The sequence below is a fragment of the Periophthalmus magnuspinnatus genome, chromosome 21 (genome assembly GCF_009829125.3).
Source record: "Periophthalmus magnuspinnatus isolate fPerMag1 chromosome 21, fPerMag1.2.pri, whole genome shotgun sequence".
In the NCBI taxonomy this organism is placed as follows: Eukaryota; Metazoa; Chordata; class Actinopteri; order Gobiiformes; family Gobiidae; genus Periophthalmus; species Periophthalmus magnuspinnatus.
The window spans coordinates 19077276-19098927 of NC_047146.1; the positions used below are offsets into that span (position 1 = coordinate 19077276).

The 21652-nt window shown below is 39.9% G+C and overlaps 1 protein-coding gene across 1 annotated transcript in view; it reads right to left on the reverse strand.

Moving 5' to 3' along the window:
* itga4 (integrin alpha 4) overlaps positions 1-19484 on the reverse strand; it is a 37002-nt gene extending 17518 nt beyond the window's left edge. Inside the window, exons 1-11 of the mRNA XM_055230786.1 lie at positions 19224-19484; positions 13255-13444; positions 12498-12613; positions 11811-11911; positions 7886-8018; positions 6459-6526; positions 5962-6094; positions 4770-4855; positions 4632-4694; positions 4015-4155; positions 1697-1805 (exon numbers count right to left, since the gene is read on the reverse strand). Coding sequence (XP_055086761.1) covers positions 1697-1805; positions 4015-4155; positions 4632-4694; positions 4770-4855; positions 5962-6094; positions 6459-6526; positions 7886-8018; positions 11811-11911; positions 12498-12613; positions 13255-13444; positions 19224-19284 — 1201 coding nt within the window. The 5' untranslated portion in view covers positions 19285-19484. The remainder of the gene's footprint in view (positions 1-1696; positions 1806-4014; positions 4156-4631; positions 4695-4769; positions 4856-5961; positions 6095-6458; positions 6527-7885; positions 8019-11810; positions 11912-12497; positions 12614-13254; positions 13445-19223) is intronic.
* Positions 19485-21652: the final 2168 nt, after the last annotated feature.

Here is a 21652-nt window from a genome sequence, read left to right on the forward strand (position 1 = left end):
TAACCAGTTCATTTTAAATTGTTTGCACTGGTCCAAAGTTGTTCCTTATTCATTCCAAGCAACTGAATTAGTCACCGCATTGAGTATATAAATTTAAATGTAAAATATTTCGTAGCTTTCAGGGAGTGGAGTTGACATCATGGTAATGCTAACAATAGCTAGCATGCTAAGACAATGACAATGAAACGCTTTACAATTAGATGCAGACAGTGCACAGCGGACTTATTTTGACTTCAAAAGCTGGTTATACAATATATCTACACTGGGGCAAGACACATTTTGCTCAAATACATGAAAGAAAAATTGGGTGCAGGCTGTTTAAGACGACACTAAGCAGAGACAACATAATGACATAGTCTAAAGCAGATTTCTTGTGACTTTTAATAATAATCATCACACCCTTATAAAACGAGCCACTTTGGAGATCCCTGCTGTTGGTGTGCTCTTGAGCAAGCTGTGGGTGGGCTGTGCTCCAATAAACAAACATGTGGAATTACAGAGGCCATGGGGCTCTGTCATTACGCCTTAATGACAGCCCCGCCCCCCTTATCAGGACGTCCCGCTCCCAGGCAGTGTGGGGCAGTTAGAGACCGCGCCCTCTGTAGCCGCATGTGTGTGTGTGTGTGTGACTCTAACAGAGGATACACAGATGCTAGCCTTCACACAGGAGGCAGGGTCAGGGTTAGGTGACACAGAAACATTGAAGAGAGACAACATTCATACGAGTAAGAGACATTAGCATTAAAAGCATACTACAGCCTATAATATTGATATGGGGGGGGGGGGGGGGGGGGGATTCTGTGATTCTGCATGTGTGTCTGCAGAGGAATGTTCAGCAGTTAGCATGGTGGCACAATGTATACATTAGCAAACACTGCCAAAACACTATGTAACTTTTCAGTTGTGAGGCTTGTCACTTGCTTGTTATTGCTGGAATGTTAAGTTACAGGGAAATTTGTCCTCTGCATTTGACCCATCCTTCAGTGTCATGGGGGATCTCATCAGGGACCCATCATCATGATCTTGTTGCTGGTCTTGGTCAGGACTACATTAACTGGAGGATTGTACCTGTGGTGCATGCTTTGGGTTGATGGGAGAAACCAGAGTGCCCAGAGGAAATCCACCCAGACACAGGGAGAATATGCAAACTCCACACAGAAAGGCCCAGACAACCCAGGGATCAAACCCATAACATTCTTTCTGTGAACCCTGACTGCTACCCACCATGCACTATGCTATATGTTTATATATATATATATATATATATATATATATATATGTGTGTGTGTGTGTGTGTGGGGGGGGGGGGGGGGGGGTATATGTATATGTATGTGCGTGTGCGCACAACATCCCCATGGAGACAAGTAGGCAGCGCAACCTCCACCATAAAACTTACAGACTGTACCCAATTGTTTTAACATGTAGTTGACCAAACATTGTACTGTATAAGCAGCTCTTCTGGTAGAAATGAGTGTATCCTGTTTTCATCTGCAAACCAGGAAGTGTGTTGCCAATATTTCTGAGCAGTGATGGCAAATCTCAAAAAAACCTGTCTCTGAATTGGTCAACGATCAGCTTGTTTATTTTTCTCTTTTTTCCGTAAAAGCATGTGGTTTGGAGTGCAGATTTTGTGTGTTAATGGCACTAGAGTAGAAAGTTTCTTGAATTTTATACATTTTTTAATGGAGTGTGTTACCTGGGTAACCGTCATCGTCCAGGTCTCCCAGGTCAGCGATGGCCTCCCCAAAGCGAGCAGCATATGCCTCACTACCTGATAGCAGAAACTCCGCCTCCTGCAGCTCCGCCTGGTTTTAAAGTATACAAAATATAAAATGGAATTATATACAACCTGTAACAATACAGACTTGTTAACCCAGACTGTGCATGTGATAGGATCTATTTAAAAGTGGTACGTGCCAAAAGGGAGAAGAGAATAATTTGCAGATTTTTAACAACATGCACGGAGAACATTCAATGCTTTCAGCACTGCTCTCTGTCGGTCATGTGAAATTCACAGATGTTTTTTTGTTTTTTGTTTTTTTACAATATATGTATTAATTTATTCAACAACAAACAATCAATATTATATTACACACAGTTTTACAGTATCTTGTATCTTTCCTTGCATAGCAGAGATCCTTAAAAACAAGTCGTTAAAGCCAGAATTATCGTCATTTGACAACACACACTGATACAATTAAGATGAGTGGAAAAGATATGTCCTTGTATAATCAAAAACCTACCATACTGATCATTTATCACCTTCTCAACATAAAAAGGAATAGACTTGTGTATCTTTACTCTCCTGGAATTAGAGAAATAAAAAGATGAAAAAACTTATCCTGACCATCTACTTTTCACCCTTATCGTCTCATTAACGTGTGTTTCCTGCACAATTTTAGCTTTCAGTTATTTAATCCCATTCATAACTTGTTTCATTTTTATCAATTACGTAAGCCTCTACCTTACCAAGAGACACAATCATTTAGGACATCAGTCATAATCGAGCAAGAAATAAAGTCTAATTATTAAAGGAATAAAATTAGGTAAACTAAACATTAACAAGTGCCATGTTTTTAAAGAACACAAAAAGAGAGAGTAATCCTCCCCTGTCCCAAGCCTGTATAGAATGATGTATTAATCATGTATTAGGTACCCCCTAACCCAGACATGGGACAACTACAGCCCGGGGGCCACATACAGCCCTGTTCAGGTCCGCTGAACATGACCAAATTATATTAAAACAGGTAAGGATAAACCATGTTCAAAGTTTTTCTGCTGTGTTTATTTAACTGAAATTGAATAAATTAATTATTAATTTAATTAATGCATTTGGAAAACAATTTGTACAATGAGCCTTGTATATTCATACTTTGCTACTTGGTTACAGGTAAAATCTCTAATGTAATATACACATATAGATTTCCTGGTCCCTCTGTCAAATTTTAGGAACCCGTTTTCCCACCCCTGCCCTAACCTCTACATTATTTCCAATATTTCCATGGAATAGCTCCACGCTACACTAAGGAAATATTCTCTCGCAGGCTTCAGCTGCCTGTTTCAGAAATTAAAAGTTCCACTTTATTCTTAGAGTCCCACCATTTTATTTATGATGATGGATGAAACACTCATATAGACTGTCATTTACGCACACGTGGGCTGTCGATAACTAAAACATAATCTGACATGAAAAACAAAAAGTCTATGCATCGGTGCATAATGCCAGTGCCAATGCCAGTGATGCAGATCAGTCATTTAGTCTCTTGACGTAGGCGTCCACATTAGCTGGAGTATTGTACACCTACGTACGCTCTTTGTCGGTCAGCTCCTTGAATGTTAGCTCTTTGTGCGATCTTGTGGTTTTCATCATCTCCTCTTGATCTCTGTAGCACTCTGCAATGTGACCAACTGCTTGTTCGTTTTGATGTGATGCGCTCTCTCCAGGACTGGGGGAGTTATCTTCAAAATGTCCACTATCCACTTTTTCATAAATGAACAAGTGTCTGTACCTTCCTCGTTTTTCGTTGATTTCTTCTGGTAAGGATTTTGGATTTCTTTTCAAGGGTCTCTGATTCTTTCTTCAGCAAGTTTATTTCATCTTCCAGATTGATTATTCCAGTTTTGGCCTCAAATATGCAGCCGCCACAATGTTATACGTCAGCCTGAGCTTCTTTTATCGCAACAGTAAGACCACTCATTTCATCATAAAACTCATGCTTCAATGACTGAATAGCATTCATCAGGTCCATCGTGGAGGGCATGTTCAAGTTTGTGGTTTCAATGTCCACTTGTTCGACCTCAGACGGCTTCAGTTTAGCGGAGCATATCAACTTGGTCTTCCTTGTTGGCAGGGAAGTCTTCATTTGGCTTCATCGTGTTCTTTTCAGTAAAGGCATCTTCATTACTTGACAAACAAAAGCTGTATAGCACTCCCTGGCAGCTTTAATAGGGTGTGGCCAGCACCCAAGGGCAATAGGTCCCATTAGTAAGTATGTGTGTTTGTTTATCACTCACCTGTCCCTGGTTGAGGTAGACATGAACACGTCCCTCCTCGCGGCTGACCCCTGTTGCCATGGGAGCACCCACCAGTAGGTCTGATAATCCATCTGCGTTTAGGTCCAGCACACACAGACTGGCCCCGAAGTACGAGCCCAGCTGGAACACAAGGAGAAGTCAACCAGGAACACAGCATTTTATTGTAGCCCAGATGACCAGTGATGAAGACCAGTGATGAGGACCACTAATGAAGACCTCTGATGAAGACCTCTGATGAAGATCTGTTCAGGTCAAGACATGTGGCCTGGGGTTCCAGTTTTCAGGATTCTATTTCAATTTATGAGGCTAGAATTATTTTCAGTATAATACATAAAGGACCACGGAGTCTTTTCAGGGTAGTCCTGCCCCCAGAAGGGTGGAGCCCATTGCCTATTGTACAGTGGTAGTGGTACAGGAAACAGCAGCACTTGGAAGAAACATATGCAGACACAGAGAAAGAACATGCAGATTCCACACAGAAAGGCCCTGTGATTCTCGGGAGTCGAACCTGAGACCTTCTTGTGGAAAGGTCACTAATCATGCTGCATAGTATATTGCAGATTATGCTGAGCTCAAAGTAAAAGAATGCCTATTACCTCTTTGCCCGAAACATTGGTGAGCACCCTCAGAGTGTTGCGGTCCACAGAGAAGATAAAGACCTGCTCAACACACACAGGGGACAGGTTTAGAGGCTCTTCAGAACATTAGATGGTTTTACATTCTTTAGACTGTACCTTTCCCCTCTGGTTGTGCTGTGGAGCGCCCCCTACCACCTCCATCGAAGAAGGGCTCAAGAATTGTCCCGCACCCACAGAGTAACCTAAACATGCACACATTCTATTCATGTTTTTATTATGACTATACATAACTAATCCAACATGGATGGTATAAAACACATCTATCTTCAAACAGAATGTTCCAAAGTATGAATTAACTTTCTATTTCCATGGAATCATGCAGGTGATGTGCCAACTTCAGAAAGCTATACACTGTACCTTTAAAATTAGTTGAATTCTAAATATCTATCTCAATTTATGTTTTGAGTTATTATAGTTTTCTTTAATTAAGTGTTAAAATGATTGTTCCATCAACAGATAATGTGAAATAAAAATACATGTTGTAACCAGTCTGGAATTTTAAAAAAGGATTATTAGTCCAATCAAGATAAATATTCAGAATTCAAGTCATTTAAAATTGTATTTAGTTTTCACTGGGGGTGGGGTTTGCCCTCTCCAGGTGGGTGGTGAGTCTCTGCCTCAAGTGGAGGAGTTCAAGTATCTCGGGGTCTTGTTCACGAGTGAGGGAAGGATGGAGCGTGAGATTGACAGGCGGATCGGTGCAGCGTCTGCAGTGATGCGGTCGCTGTATCGGTCTGTTGTGGTAAAGAAGGAGCTGAGCCCAAAGGCAAAGCTCTCGATTTACCGGTTAATCTACGTTCCTACCCTCACCTATGGTCATGAGCTCTGGGTAATGACCGAAAGGACAAGATCGCGGATACAAGCAGCCGAAATGGATTTCCTCCGCAGGATGGCCGGGCGCACCCTTAGGGATAGGGTGAGGAGTTCGGTCACACGGGAGGAGCTCGGAGTAGAGCCGCTGCTCCTACACGTTGAGAGGAACCAGCTGAGGTGGCTCGGGCATCTGCTCAGGATGCCTCCTGGACGCCTCCCTAGGGAGGTGTTCAGGGCATGTCCCACCGGGAGGAGGCCCCGAGGAAGACCCAGGACACGCTGGAGGGACTATGTCTCTCGGCTGGCCTGGGAACGCCTTGGGGTCCCACCGGAGGAGCCAGAGGACGTGTCCGGGGTGAGGGAAGTCTGGGAGTCCCTGCTTAGACTGCTGCCCCCGCGACCCGGCCCCGGATAAGCGGAAGAAAATGGATGGATGGATGGGGGTGGGGTTATGAGTGCTGGTGTCGGATCTTACCCAGGTAGCTGCCGAAGCTGACTGTGGCAGAGTGGTCGTCCACATAGGAGGACAGGACTCCGCTGGATATGTTGAGGACAAGGACTGAGCCGGTCCAGTACGATGTCCCTGGGGCCCCCATGATGATCAGGTCCTGAACGGTTAGCACACAGACATACAATAAATATATAGGCTCTCCAAAGCTAATGCTCTCTCACCATTATACAAAATGTTTTTAGAATTCTGGATTAAGTCCCCTGTATTATTTCCTACAGCCGTTAGCATTAGCTTTAATGGTTCTGCATTTTGACCACTTGACCTCTTTTAATATGTTGGTGAGAACACATGAATATTGTGAAATAATCAGTTTATATATTTTAACATGGGTAGTTTATTGGCTCCACTAATCTTTTGGATATAATGGAAGTCTGGGTAGCATGGGCTAGCCAAGCTTTTGTGTTGTGTCAACAAGAAAATACACAGAAGGGAGTGTCTATTTATGTGTTTTGGACACAGACCTGGGTAAAGACGTTGGAGATGCCAGCCTGACACGAGCCATATTCCTCCCCAAACTTCCTCTGGTGATCTGCACAGAACATATATAACCGATTACAACAAGACGGCAACACCCAAAACTCATATTTCATTTATTTTAACTCTATAAACCAATCAGGAGCGAGGCTGTTGAAGGTACTCACCCCTTGCCGCCTACAACACTGATTTGACAGGGAACAGGCACTTAGCAATGAGTAGTGATAGCTGCCAATCAAACCTTTGGTCAATTATATCTTGATTTACAAACAAGATAGTTAACAAAAAACACCAGGATCATGTAGGATTTTAAGGGCAGAATGAAAAGCCTGACAGCAGCAGTTAAAGAGAGAGACAGGCCAGCATTTTTAAAGCGACTATATTATGTTATAATATTGTTTCCTCATTAAAAACATACCTGGAGTTTTGTTTTTATTTCATTTACACATTTACAGAAATCATCCATATTTAAGGTTACTTCTTAAACAGAAAACACTCTGTCCCACCCCATGATGTCATGTGGTAATACAGCAAATGCTCCACTGTGGTTTTAAACTCCATACACCTTCACTTGAATCATTTGGATGATTTCAGACAAGGAATTGCTATCTCTATTGACCAAAAGATAAAAGGTAGCTGATAATTGAAAACAATCACTACTTGACATCACAAGGTGGAACAGAGCATTTTGAGATTTGGAGATGTAGACAGACTAATAATAAAGGATTACTCAAACATGTGAATGAAACAAAACTCAACTCCAGGTACGTTTTTGATGAGGTAACAATTATTATAACATGGCTTAATGCTCATGAGAATACATTTTGTTAATATAGGACCTTTAATAGAAAGTGAATTGTAGCCAGACTTGATGGAACCAATTAGTCCCCATGTCTACTTTCTATTTGAAACACAACAGGTTAGTTGCCTGTTAAAACGCCTGCATCCAAACATTAGTACCAATACATTCTCAATGGCAGCTTTATCGTTAGCCTCCAAACATCACAATCTATGAAAAAACAGGACTTTTTCACGACCAACAACCACTCAGCCAAATGTGATTAACACCAGAGCCTTGTGTTAATCGCATAACATTACTACATGTAGCACTGTTTTAGGTAGATTATTTAGCATTAAACGTTAAACATTAGCAGTTAGCAACAATGATGCCACAAAAATATATTGGGCCACAACAGTGTGACAATGGCATTTTAGTTTTATTTTACCATGCACCACAAATCCTCAGGAGTGACATATAGACTATACAATCTGATCAGAGCCCATATCTGACACCACAATCTGTATCAGTGTATCCCTATTCCTATTGTGTGACTGGGACATTATTGAGTCTAGCCTTAGGTCCCAGATACTGGTGTGGGTCAGATCCCCTTGGGCTCTCCCTGTGGGTGTGTACCTCGGTAGCAGGGGATGTAGGGGTGGCCGTGCTTCAGGTCCTGTCCATATCTGAAGCACACTCCGTTGGGCAGCTTGTTGTTCTGACCATCCCTCTGTGAGTAGTAAACATTCTTCCAGCGGTGAGCACAAGCCTGAAAACACATAAACACACACATCACATGTCCATCCCAAACATCACATGAGAGACAGAGGTCACAGCAAGGGGGCACTCAGGTCACTCCTCACTCATGTGGTCAGGAGGCCAGTAGACAGTAGGGTTTGTTGTGTTTATTTGTCCCAATAGGGTAATCCATCCACTGCATTTCACCCCTGTTTCTCCATGGGGTCAGTAAAAGAGCCAATCATGTAATTTAGACAAGGGCTGCATGGTATCGGAAAGAATAGTGATCAGGCTGTTAAATTAACTGTATATAATGTGAACTATTATATTAATAATATTGCAGTTTTTTAATGTAATTTTTTAAACAAACTTCGTTCAAATACATGGGAACAAATCAAGTACAGGGCTTTTAATATGGATAAGACACCACAGACTATAAATTGTCAAAAGAACATCTGATATTTTTGTATCAAAGCTTTCAAAGTTATTTGCACTTGTAGTTCCTCTTCCTCTTTGACCTATAGCCTACTTCTTATGCAAAAAGGATTTAGTAAAGAACATTTCAGAGAGAATTTTTTTAGACAATATTTCATTATTGTCTTCAACGTCAGAAGTTTACATACATTTCAGAATCAGAATCAGAATCAGAAGACTTTTATTGCCATCGTCTGTGAACACAGTTCACTTACTGCAGTGATAAAGTGCAACATAAAAACACACTGAATAAATACAAATAAGGGCATGCACAAGTTAAAAAAAAAAGATATGCTTAAAAATAAAATAAAAATTTTCATTAGTATTTGGTACCATTACCTGGTACTGGTGTAATTGAGCCAAGTTTGTAGGCCGCTGTGTTCACACATGCTTTTTCAGGTATTTTCAAGTCCATACATTTCCAAAATATCTCCAAAATATTGACTTTGTTATCCTTAAGCCACTTTATAACCAGTTTGGCTGTATGTGTCAGGTCATTATTCATTTGGAAGACCCATTTGCACCAAAGCTTTACCTCCATAGCTGGTGTCTTAAGATGTTGCTTCAGTATTTCCACATAATGTTCTTTTCTCATGATGCCATCTATTTTTTCTACAACCCCACAACATGATGCTGCCACCCCTGTAGTTCCCAATTGGAATGGTGCTCTCAGGCTTATAAGATTCCCTTTTTTTTCCAAGTAGTTCAATTTTAGTTTAATCAGACCACAGGGCAATTCTCCAAAAATTAAGGTCGTTGTCCCTGTGTGCATTTGCAAACTTTAATCTGGCTTTTATGTTATTTTTGGAGTAATGGCTTCTTCCTGCAGAGTGGCCTTTCAGCCCATGTTGGTACAGCACTCGTTTCACTGTGGATGATGACACACTCTGACCAGCTTCAGCAGCATCTTCACAAGGTCTTTTGCTTTTGTTCTTAAGTTGATCTGCACATTTCAGACCAAAGTACAGACACAGACACCCGTTTCCTTCCTGAGCAGGTTGATGGCTGGACATTCCCATGGTGTTTATATTTGTGTATAATTGTTTGAACAGATGAAGGTGGCACCTTCAGACACCTGGAAATTGCACCCAAGGATGAATCAGACAATCAGACAATTCTCTTCCTAATATCTTGGCTGATTTCTTTTGACTTCCCCATGATGTTACACAAAGAAGCTGTGTGTTTCAGGTGCATTTTCAAATACATCCACAGGTGTGTTTTTATTAACTCAAATGTTGTCAATAAAGTAGAAGCTTCCAAAGACATGACATCATCATCTGGGTTTTCCCAAACTGTTAAATGCATAGTAATTGCCCTGTATGTATGGGCAGTTCTGAAAAAGGATGTGCGAGCAAGGCGGCCTACAAACTTGGCTCAGTTACACCAGTTCTGTGAGGAGGCATAGGCCAAAATTTTGTGAGAAGCTTGTGAAAGGATATCCAAAACATCTGACCCAAGTCATACAGTTTAAAGGCAAAAAGTTGAGTGATTTAAAGTTTAGTGATTTCATGTCAGACTGTGTGAAAAAAGCATGCGTCTTTTTATATAGTGTATGTAAATTTCTGGTTTCAATTGTACATATTTAGAATACTCATTTTGTATAACTGTATTCCAGCACAGTTGGCTGTATTCAGAATACAGTTATTAAGTCAAAAGGAATACATTGTGGTATTTGATCACATAGTTTATTCTTCAAACTACAGAATATTAGAAAGAAGACAGAAAACAGTGTTCTCATGGTGAGTGCATGTGCAAGTTTTCTTTTGCTAATTTTACATTGTAATATTTTTTTTTTTATTTATTTAACCTTTATTTAACCAGGAAGAAGACTCACTGAGATTAAAAATCTCTTTTCCAAGAGCGTCCTGGCCAAGAGGCCACAGTTTTAGGTACAAAAAAACAAACATATACACACAATTTAAAAACACAGATCGGTCAAAATGCTTCAACAGGTTCAATTAAAACAATTACACACTAATGATTCTATATCCCTATTATTTAAAATATGTTTAAAAGAATCTAAGGAGACCAGCTCCTTTAATTTCAAGTCATTTTGTAATAGGTTCCAGGCCCAAGGAGCAGAAAACTGAAAAGCCTTTTTCCCAAACTCAGACCTAACCCTGGGAACAGACAATAAAAACAGATCCTGTGAGCGAAGGCTGTATGCACCAGCATCTCTCTGAACTATGTGCCTTTGCCAGTATGAAGGAAGCTGACCAAGAATACATTTGTATATAAGTAGATACAAGTGTTTGAGTCTCTGTGTGGCCAGAGACGTCCAGCCCACACGAGTGTATAGCACACAGTGGTGCGTAAGCGCTTTGAGGCCAGTGATGAACCTCAGAGCTCCATGGTAAGCTGATTCCAGAGCTCGCAGGCTCTGAGCTGAAGCGTTCATGTAGACCACATCACCATAGTCAAACACTGACATGAAAGTGACAGCCACACGCCTTTTTCTGGCCTCAAAAGATATATATATCTCTATCTAATATAATGCAACTCAATGCAAGTAAAGTATAGAATAGAAGAATAGAATATATTTCAAGGACATGCAAAACTGAATAGATTGGTGCCACTAATGCACTTTAATAATCTGGTGATAAACATTTATAATCACACCTGCACCTGTTTTTCATGTTTTAAATGGACCTATGCAGTTATTTGTTTTGTTTGTTTGTATTGTATTTTAACAGGGCGCTTAAGAGAGTTTTATTGGGCCTCAACCTGTATAAAAAAAACATACATGAAAAATGAAATGAAACAAATTCCTATTTTAAAACAGATTATTATTAACCATGTTATAGTTGTTTCCCCTCACCATTTACCCTCTTGAAGTTGTATGTGGAGTGATTCGTTCATGTTTGAGCAATCTTTAATTGTTTATTTGCTTGTCAACTCAACTGTTTTCACAGCCACCGGTACACGGCCACTGCTTTGTACTTACTTACTTCTATAATTTTATTTTCTTAATCAATCATATACCTAGGATTCTGCAGCTAACCATCGGCAGTGATGACTCTTTGTTGAGATTATGCTCCCATCTAACATGGAAGTCGGCAAACTTGCTGTTTTAGATTAATATTGCCATTTAAAATGTGCAAATTATAACATAATGATCCAAGTGTGCCATAGATTATAACTATATCTAGTCACAAGTACAAAAAGTCTTGTTCCATTGATAGATCATTTTACTTGCCATGTTAAAATGACTTAAATTAAGTAAATGTTATCCTGATTTGAGTAAATTTCTCATGGCAAGATTTTATTTTTTGCAATGCACTTTATCAACCATCTACCATTCCCATGTCCTCCCTGGGCCCCTGGTGAGGCCCCTGGTGAGTGGACTTACCAGTACATGTCCTCCTTGGGCCCCTGGCTGCCGTGACAGACTGACCCCAAGCCATTGGTGGGCACTCTCCCCCTCACATGTCTTCCCACACTTGGTGACCTCTGACAAAACAAGCACACAGTATCAGCATGTAAACAGACCACAGACTGTATAAAGAAGTGGACTCATCAGAAACCTGAAGTTGTGTTTTGTTTGATTCACACATGTTTGAGTAACCCTTTAGTATGTATTATGTCTGTTTACATCTCCAAAGCTCAAAATGCTCTGTTACACCTTGTGATGCCATGAAGCAGTAGTTTTCAAATTAACTCTCAATAATCCAAATGATTCTTGTAAAGGTGTATGGACTTTAAAAACACAATGGAGCACTTCCTGTATTACAACATGACATCACAAGGTGTAACAGAGTGTTTTCTGCTTTAAATATGCAGGAATGAAGTGGATGAAACAAAACACAACTCCAGGTATGTTTTTAATGATGAAACAACATAATAACATAGCTCAGAAAAAGGCATAATATGGGCCCTTTAAAGGCGCTGTACCATAATTTTGAACAATTAAAACACTTTATAATTAGATGCAGGCTTATGGACATATTTTGACCTCAAGAGCTGCTTATAAAATATATCTGTACTGGGGCAAGACACATTTTACTCATATAGGTGGAAAAAGCAGTGGGGAACGTACCTGCGCCCATGGGGACACAGCGTTGTGTCGGGTCCTGGAGGCTGCAGCGGTACACGGCTCCAGGAGAGGGCAGTGTGTTGTTAGAGGAGTTAGCCACCGGAGCGCCCACCACCAGCCTGCACACATAGATCAGGGGTCAGAGGTCCCCACAGCTCAGGGAGGCACTTTAAACATTGGGGTTATGGTACTTGAAGAGAGCATATTATGGAGCTTTCTGGAAATATTAGATCATTGTTTCCTATGCAAATCCCCCTTTCGGTGTAAGATTATGTGCAATGCTCAGCCCGTAACCCTGCTCCCACACGACGATACAAAACAATACACTATAGATTTACAAACCTGGTGTGATGTGCAGTAGTTTCATTAGCAGAACACACAGGAATTGTAACGTGATAGTGCCGTGAGGAGACCTAAATCTCAACATCTGCAGCCATTCATGAATCAGTGCTAGTGCAGCCTACGCAGCTCAGTGAGTGAATTCTAGAGGTTCTGAGCTTTCACTTGAGACCTGGCCTGTCCATATACTGAGAATTAGAAAAACGTGTATGTGTCCTCTATCTGCAGGTTAAGGCACTGGCAACCCAGGTTCAGTTGTGATTGTAGTGCCTTTTAAACAGCCAACATGTGCCCTGTGCATGTGTCCCCTGTACGGGTGTGGACAGGCGTGGACAGGTGAGGACAGGTGAATGCAAGTGGGAACAGGTAAGGACAGTTGAGGACAGGTGAGAACGGGTGTCGACAGTTGTGTGCAGAGTACCAGCTGTGGCTCTTGTGGCGATGCAGCAGGACGGAGTAGCCGAACATGGAGGCCTCGGGGCCCTTGAACTGCAGGTTGTGCTCCTGGTCCAAAGTATAGCCCCACACACAGAGGGAGGGTAGGAGGGCCCCAATCAGGAGCAGCCCGAGCAGGAGGGGGAAGGTACAGGAGCCGGGACGCATGCTGAGGACTGAGGACATAAGACACATCAGGGACAATCGGTCAGACAAGACTACAGGCTTTTACAAACTTTAAAGTCACATGTAGTTTGGGTGCTCGTTCTGAATAGCTACACTGTGGTAGAAAGAGTACTGAAAATTTGTACTATAAGTATGTGATAAACAAATTGGAGCTATTTTGAAGGCAAGTGATATTCTTTTCTAAAATTAAATCTCCCCCACTTGCAGGGGGTCCAAAATGCTGCCGCTCGCTCACTGACAGGCTCAAGAACACCAGAGCACATAACTCGTTTTGTCTTCCCCACACTGGCTCCCAGCTGCATTTAGAATACATTTCAAAATTGTATTGATTGTTTTTAAATGTTTTGAATTTGCTGGCTCCTTAGTACTTGTCAGAACTGCTGCAGCCTTGCTTTCCTCCCAGAGCCCTCCTTTCTGCAGACCAGCTCCTTCTGACTGTACCTAAATCTAGACTCATGTCCAGAGGAGACTGAGCCTTTTCAGTGGTGGCCCCTAAACTGTGCAATGAACTGCGCCTTCATGTCCACGCTGTTCAGTCTGTGGACCAGTTTAAAATTAAGTTTAAAAACCCATCTATTTGCTTTGGATTTTAACGCAGTTTAGAGGCACTACCTTAGATTTTAAGGGTTTCTTTTTGTTTTCTTTTATCACACCCAGCATTGTAATGTTTTATTGTTCTGTGATTTATATCTTTCTATTTTCACCTTGTTTCATCTTGTCCTGTACTTTATTGTCAGTACAGCACTTTGGTCAACTGACAATGTTTTAAATGTGCTTTAGAAATAAATTTGACATTGACAACAGAGTGCCTGGTCTAACTGTTTGGACTCAGAAACACCCAGCTGTAAGTCCTGCATGATATAACATAGTACTTGAAATTTCAAAGGTACTGGAGCCAGCACACAGTAGCTGCAAATTTACCTAGTTTGCACCAAAAACTGACTAGGAACAGCAGACAATGCTTAAAACACCACGTACACAGTTTAGTAACAAAAGAAGTTATTTAGTGTTTAGTTCCACTTGTACTTTTATAATTTTACACATTTTAGAAGCATTTTCGATCTAGAGTCTTTTATACAAAGCTTGGTTAACTAAACAGTTTAAAGCCAAATTAAGTCATTGCTATCCGCACATTCTCTGAGCTCTGGCCAATCAGAGCAGGAGATGCAGTGCTGTTATGTGTGATTGTAGGTTTAGAAAGGAACAGTCATGGATTGGGACGTGTATGTACTGTGCTCAGTGATGTCTATGATTAAAAATGAAGCAAATTACATTGCATGAATTCTATTGCCTGGCAAATCCAGAATGATATTTCTCTGTATTTTTTATACAGAGGGATATCAGTCTGTTCCCCAGATATAAGGCAGTGTCCACCAGAACTGAAGAAGCCGCTTGGATGAGCAGCAAAACATTTTCACTCCTACAACTTTTTGTCCAGATGACAGATTTTACTTTTGGCTTTGACTATGGATCAGACCTGGACGACTAAGGGATTAGAGAGATTACTTAGAATTACCCCAAAAAATCTAATCAATTACAGTAACATGAGTATTTATAGTTATTTACATTCCACCCCTGGAGCTACCTTATGAAGTCAACCACAAGAATTCTAGGTGTATGGACATTACTTCAGAGCTCTGGTCTAGTAGCAGAGTTTATGCAAATTAGCCATCTAGAAATATCATTAGCCAACTAGAAACAGCACACTGTATGTTTTGTAGGATGCTTCATAGTCCCTTAACGCTGGTTAGGAAACTGGCGGCACGGTGGATAAGTGACACTCATGCTTCATGGCATCTTCTGTATGGAGTTTGCTTGTTCCCACTGTGTCTGGGTGGGTTTCCTCCCGTTTCCCACATCACCCCAAAAGGTGCAGCATAGGTTCAGTCATCCAGTTAAGGTTGTCCTGACCAAGACTAGCTTAACATCTGAAGGTGGATCCCCGAGCGTTGCGCGGCTCACTGCTCCTGAGGAGATGCCCCAGCCTGTTTGAAGGATGCATCACAAATTTCCCAATGGGGACAATACAGTGCACCTTAAAAGTCTTATATTATTAAAAATGAGATTATTTTGAACTTATTATAATGTTATTACCTCATCAAAAATATTTAATAATTTAACATTAGCTCCAGAGGTTCCTATGCCAAATGAGCTATGAAAGGAAGCATAACAGCTCCTTTCCCCAACTCCTTCCTAACTCAACGGACTATTTGAACAGTCCTTAGACAGTGACACACATCCGTTTGGGCTAGTAAGGAAGCTAATGTGTTTCTGGCCAATCTGGGGTATTCAGGGTCATCCCCCAGAGTTCAGATGGCTGTGATTGACAGACAGATTAGCCACTTAAACAGGAGTTAGTCAAAACAAACATGGTGGCTTAGACAAGAGGACTGAGAAACAGTGCAGATACGAGAATTTTCGGTAGGACTCCAAGATTAAACACAATCAAATCAAAACTGCAATTTGAACAGATTCAATTAGCAATTCATGGCTGCCACTTTGGAAGGACCATAGTTTCCTCCACAAACAACAAAATACCCTGTCTAATCAGCATAAAAACTGCTAACCATGTAGTTTATATCAGTTCATGTTTTTTTCTTTTTATTTTACTTCTATGAGATATTAATTGCTAACACTTTAACATATTTGGATCACCATGTTATGTTTTATTGTTTTGAAAATGCTATATTCGCTGAAAACATCATACGAACAAGTTTAAGTTTCATTTTCACTCCCCCTTAATGACGCTATCACATTTCAACCATGTTAATGAAACTACTGCACATTTACATGAGGTTTGTAAAGCTGTAGTCTACAGTTTTGTATCATGCTTTTGTCTATTTATGGAGAATTGTCATGTGGGAGCATGGGTGACATAGGCTTATGGGTTGAGCATTGGACAAATCTTATAGCTAACCGTAAAGAGGGTATGAATACTCAAACATGCATGGATGACTTCTTAAACCTCTTCAGGCATGTTTTGATGAGAGAACAATGTTATAACATAGTAGAAAGCTCCAAAAAGTACATTTTGCATAATACCCCCTCTTTCTGTATTTTTGTCAATTCTTCTGGATCTGTTTAAAATGTGAAGTTTGAACAAAATCCCATTATAAAATCACAAATCTAATCATAATGTTATCAGAAAAATCCCAATTAGATATTTTCTTAAAGTTGTACAGTCTTAATACTCAGATTTCTGACAGCATTTGAGATACGTGGTACAAATTATTAGCTTTGAAGGGTTGGACCAAAATTGGATGGTTATCTGGTGCACTCTTTGGTCTAACCAGTCGTCCTGCATTCAAACAAAGAGCAGGAGGATAGGAGAACCAGGCTAGATCATACAGTAACAGCCCCATGTAATACCCAGATCACACTAAACATCACCAAATGGCAGCCCACCTTCTGAGCACTAAAGGCTCTACAACAACACAGTTACTTTTGTTATGTATTTTGGATTTATAAAAGAAAATGAGACAGAACTAATCTGTTTTTGTTTTTTTTTTGTTATTATACCTTGGTTTAAGCAATTGTAAAGCCCATAGTAACCACTACTAGCTAGATTCTCAAAACTATAGTATTTCTGACACGTGTCAATTCTCATGAACATGGGACATTATCAGATAATTACTATTACAGGCCTAAAAGGGAGTCCTGCTGTTTAAATATTAAATGCATTAAGTACTATTAAAAAGTCACTTTTTGTGTTCTTGTAACTGTTTTGGCCTGATCCCTCTGTTCACACAGTCCTCGTGTTTCTGTAAATATGGATTTACAAATTGAATATTATCCTCAGTGCATTTTTTGAAACAGACTGATGAGTTACAATGGAAATAAATGAGACATGAAGATAAAGCGGATACTGTTGCACAACTGGCATCAAAATTCAACGGATTATATTATATCACACATAAATATATTATGTATTAATATACATATATTTTCTTACAAAATAAAAGTTATTTCTGAATAACAAAAACTACAATGTGTTGCTCTGTTGTTTAAAATAAAATATTGTTTTTTTTCTGAACAGGAATAAGTTCTCAAAAAAGTCTGTATAAACAGGAAGCTGAAACCTCATGAATAGAGCTCAGACTGTGTCATCAAAAATCACACTAATGATCATTTAGCCCAATGTTAAACCCGAGGAGATTTTAAAGGAACTGAATGTAGCCTTCACTTTTATTGTTAAAAAAGGCACTACAACCACAACTGAACCTCGGTTGTCAGTGCCTACACCTGCAGATAGAAGACACATACAAGTGCTGCTAGTGCAGCCGTTGAGCTGCAGAGGCTGCACTAGCACTGCACTGTTTCATGACTGGCTGCAGGTGCTGGGTTTAGGTAGTGAAGATTCAGATCAGACAGAGGCCTATTAGGTTTAAATGAACTGGATTTCAGCTTTGAAACTGGCAAGTCTCATTCTGCTTTCTGATTGGATCTTGCGAGCCAAGACACCAAATTATACCATAAATAAATGGGACTCCATGTCCAATTTTTTTTGTAATTAAAAATAGCTCAACATTAAAATTATTATCAGTAAAAGCTATAGTTGATCCAAACATGTTTACCTCGTACAGTGATAGGTTAAGTTTGTGAACATAAAATCCATATCTTATATACAGTTCCTTTAAGATGCTAATAGCTAAACTTAGTGTTCATTCAAAAGTTTTTTGCTTATGTTTATCCCTATGGACATTTTGCATATCTGGCCATAAAATATTTGACCAGAGCTTCATTTTGGTAATCAGCCTCACAGCCAGACAAATATTGGACATCAGTATATTTTTATGTAAAATTAGACCAACAAGTATTGAGCAACTGTTTTTTTTTCCACCCAAAAACAGAACATACAAATTATGAGGAAGAAACACAATCTTTGAGATCCTCATGTCAACATTCTCACGGGGGGTGAGTCCCCCACAAAACTCACAGGAGTACGAAGAGTACATAAATGACTAACGCGTCCTCATACTTTTTTAGTTTCATAGCGGCATAATGCATGAGCTGAGTAATAATGTGAATGAACAGTATCTTTACTTCAAAAAAAGTTTTGGTCTTCCCAGTCTGTGCAAAAGCATAATGTTGACAATATTAAATATCTGTGATATTTCTTGTCACTCATTTTCAGATATGATTTTTTTTGTGGTCTATTCTTAAAAACAAAATACCAGATGTTTTGTCTGTCAGATAACTCAAAATGCAACAAACCTCCTTTATGTTATGTTAAATACTTTTTACATAGCTGCTCTACATATCATTGTACACAGGTGTGATACAGCAAAACTATTAGCAGCCTACATTTGTTTTTGTTTGTTTTAAGTAGTTTTTTTGTACTTAAGTAGGTCTTTAACATTTTTTTTTCCTTTCCAAGTAGTTTCAGAGTCAGTCACATTTTAATTTAAATATATTGTGTGACTGTACTCTTACTTGAGTAATAATTGTACAGTTTAACAGTACTTTTACTTGAGTAAAAGTCTGGGTTACTCTTCCCACTCTGAGTGAGTCTATAAATGACAAAAGCTTTATGTTGACCGTATGAAATGATCTGAACATGTGTTTCTTGCTTCGCTCCTTCAGATTTATCATTGTTGTGTCCTGAAATTACCAGGTTTTGTACATTATTTAATGTTTTGTTCTTCCAAGCTCATTAATTTTATTTTTACTCTCACTGAAGTCATTTCTTGAACCACTGCTATAGCCTACTTAATGTTACACTGAAGTAACAGTAAAATAGTTAAATGTGTCTTCTGGAGGTGGACTAACCCGGACTGGTCCTGGTCTCGTTTCTTCGGTGTCTTTTTCTCCGTGTTCTGATCACTTTCATCCACGGAGCCACGCGTGTCGTGTCTCCTCGTCGCTCAGTTCGTTCAGGTAAAATCCCGCAGTGAGAGTCCCACGCTGAGCCGGGGACCTGCGCCTGCTCCGTGTGACCTCCGTGTGTGGTAGACCGCGTGGGGCGTGCTGCGTGTGCGGTGTGTGTGGCGCGTGTCGTGGGTAAAAGCCCGGTGAGCAGACCGCACAAAGCAGCAGACGAGAGAAGGACAGAAGTAAAGTGACTGAGTGAACGTGCGCGCCCCTGGGGAGCATGATTGCGCGTGCTCGTGTAACAGCCTTTCCCCCTCGCGCGCGCGCTCATCACGCTTCCTCTGCCACTGAAGCGCGAGCGCACCGGAGCAACAACAGCTACGACTGTGGTTTTCATAGTCACACATTTACTTGAGTAGCGCTCTCAAGAAATTGTACATTTCTAGCAGCATACTTTTACTCCTACTTGAGTAATATGTTTAAGTACCAGTACTCCTACTTGAGTAAAAGTCTGGGTTACTCTTCCCACTATGAGTAAGTCTATAAAAGCTTTATGTTGACAGTATGAAATGATTTGAACATTTGTGTTTCTTGCTCCGCTCCTTCAGATATGATTTAGTTTAGTCTAATTTTTCTCTCAAATTTTCAAATGATAAATAAGTCTCTACTTCCTCTTTAAGTTACTTACTTGAGAACTTTTCTGAAATAGGTCTACTTTTGTACTTGAGTAATTTCTTGGACCACTAGTTTGTACTAATGCGTAAGTAATATTATTTTAAAGTAACATTACTCTTACTTGAGTAACATTTTTGGCTACTCTACCCATCTCTTAAGTTTCTCTCAAGTTTGCACTGTTTTTCTGATGTTGTATATATCTACGTCTATAACTCTTTTATTTTTAAGCTTTTTTTTTTACTTTATGCATGCCCTTATTTTTATTTATAATAGCTATATTTCTACTTTTTTATATTATTATTATTATTCAGTGTTTTATGTTGCACTTTATCACTGAAGAAAGCTCCTAATTTGTGAGTTGTGTTCACTGACAAGGGCAAAAAAAGTCTTCTGATTCTCTGCCTAATTTAGTCTAAATGTGCAAACAAAGGCAGGCAGAGGGAGAGTAGTCAAAATTGTACAGTGAAAGTACCAACCGTTACTTTAGAATAATATTACTTGTAGTACAAAGTAGTGCAGTGGGGAAACTATTACTCAAATAAGAGTATGTGGACATAACATTTAATTCATAATTTGAAGTTAATGTAATCTGAATAATGTACTGGTGGTATTTGGTATTTTCAAAGGATAGACACAAAATTTGATAAACTAAATCATATCTGAAGGAACAGTGGCGGAAACACAAATGTTCAAATCATTTCATTTCGTCAACGTTAAAGCTTTTGTCACCTGAAGAGTCTGTAAAAGTAAGAGTACTGTTACAGTGTACAGTATATTAGTAAAAGTATGGTGTCTGTAAACTACACAAAGTACCATTTAATCAGATAGTTTCTTGTGTATTTAAAGACTGAACCGTGAACTCCATATGTGACTTGTGTAGTAAACTATATTTGATCAGTGACATGTGTTGTGTCATCTCCTGCTTTGAGTTTATGTACAAGTTTTTTTAGTCCTGTGAGTGCGAGTGACGCCCATGGTGTTAACACATGGGCCCCGAGCATCAGAGCACATGGGACCACATGAGAGAGAGTGCTGCAGGGGTTAAAGGAGGGGGAGGGGCTACAGGAGGAGTCACAGCAATGGCCCGGGGGCCAAATGTAGTCCTGTCCTCCGACAAAATTTTTCTTGCCCCTCAGGCTGCTGTGTCGGCCCAATTGAAAAATCTGCAGCGTTTGTCAGTTATTTTTTCCTGTTTTACTTGTAACCCTCCATGTTTGTTTTGACACGAACTGAGCATGCGTTTCTCTGATTGGTTAATCCACCTGTCAGTCATGCCGTCTGGAATCAGGGAGACAGGAGACGGTTCCAGACCCACTCATCCTTGTAAATTTTTGTCTAACTTTACAAGGATGAGGACCACTAGGAACAGAGGATACCACACTGAGTACAGAGCTGTTTCAGAAACACAAAGTATGATTGAGGTTTCAGTGCAAATAAAACACAAATTAAACATCAAATTCAATTCTGCAATCATAATCTGTAAATGTATTCTCTGGAGGGAGTTCTTAAATGTCCATCCTGCATTGACTCCATTACAGCTGTTTGTATTGTTAAAGAAAACCTATTGCTCTTGTGTGTGCTCTCTAGTTATAATCTATGACACCGGGATCATCATGTTATAATTTGTTCATTTTAAATCGCAATATTCATCTAAAACTACTTAATAAAAGAAACTAATTTCCGCGTTAGAAAACTGTGGCACCCAATGAGAG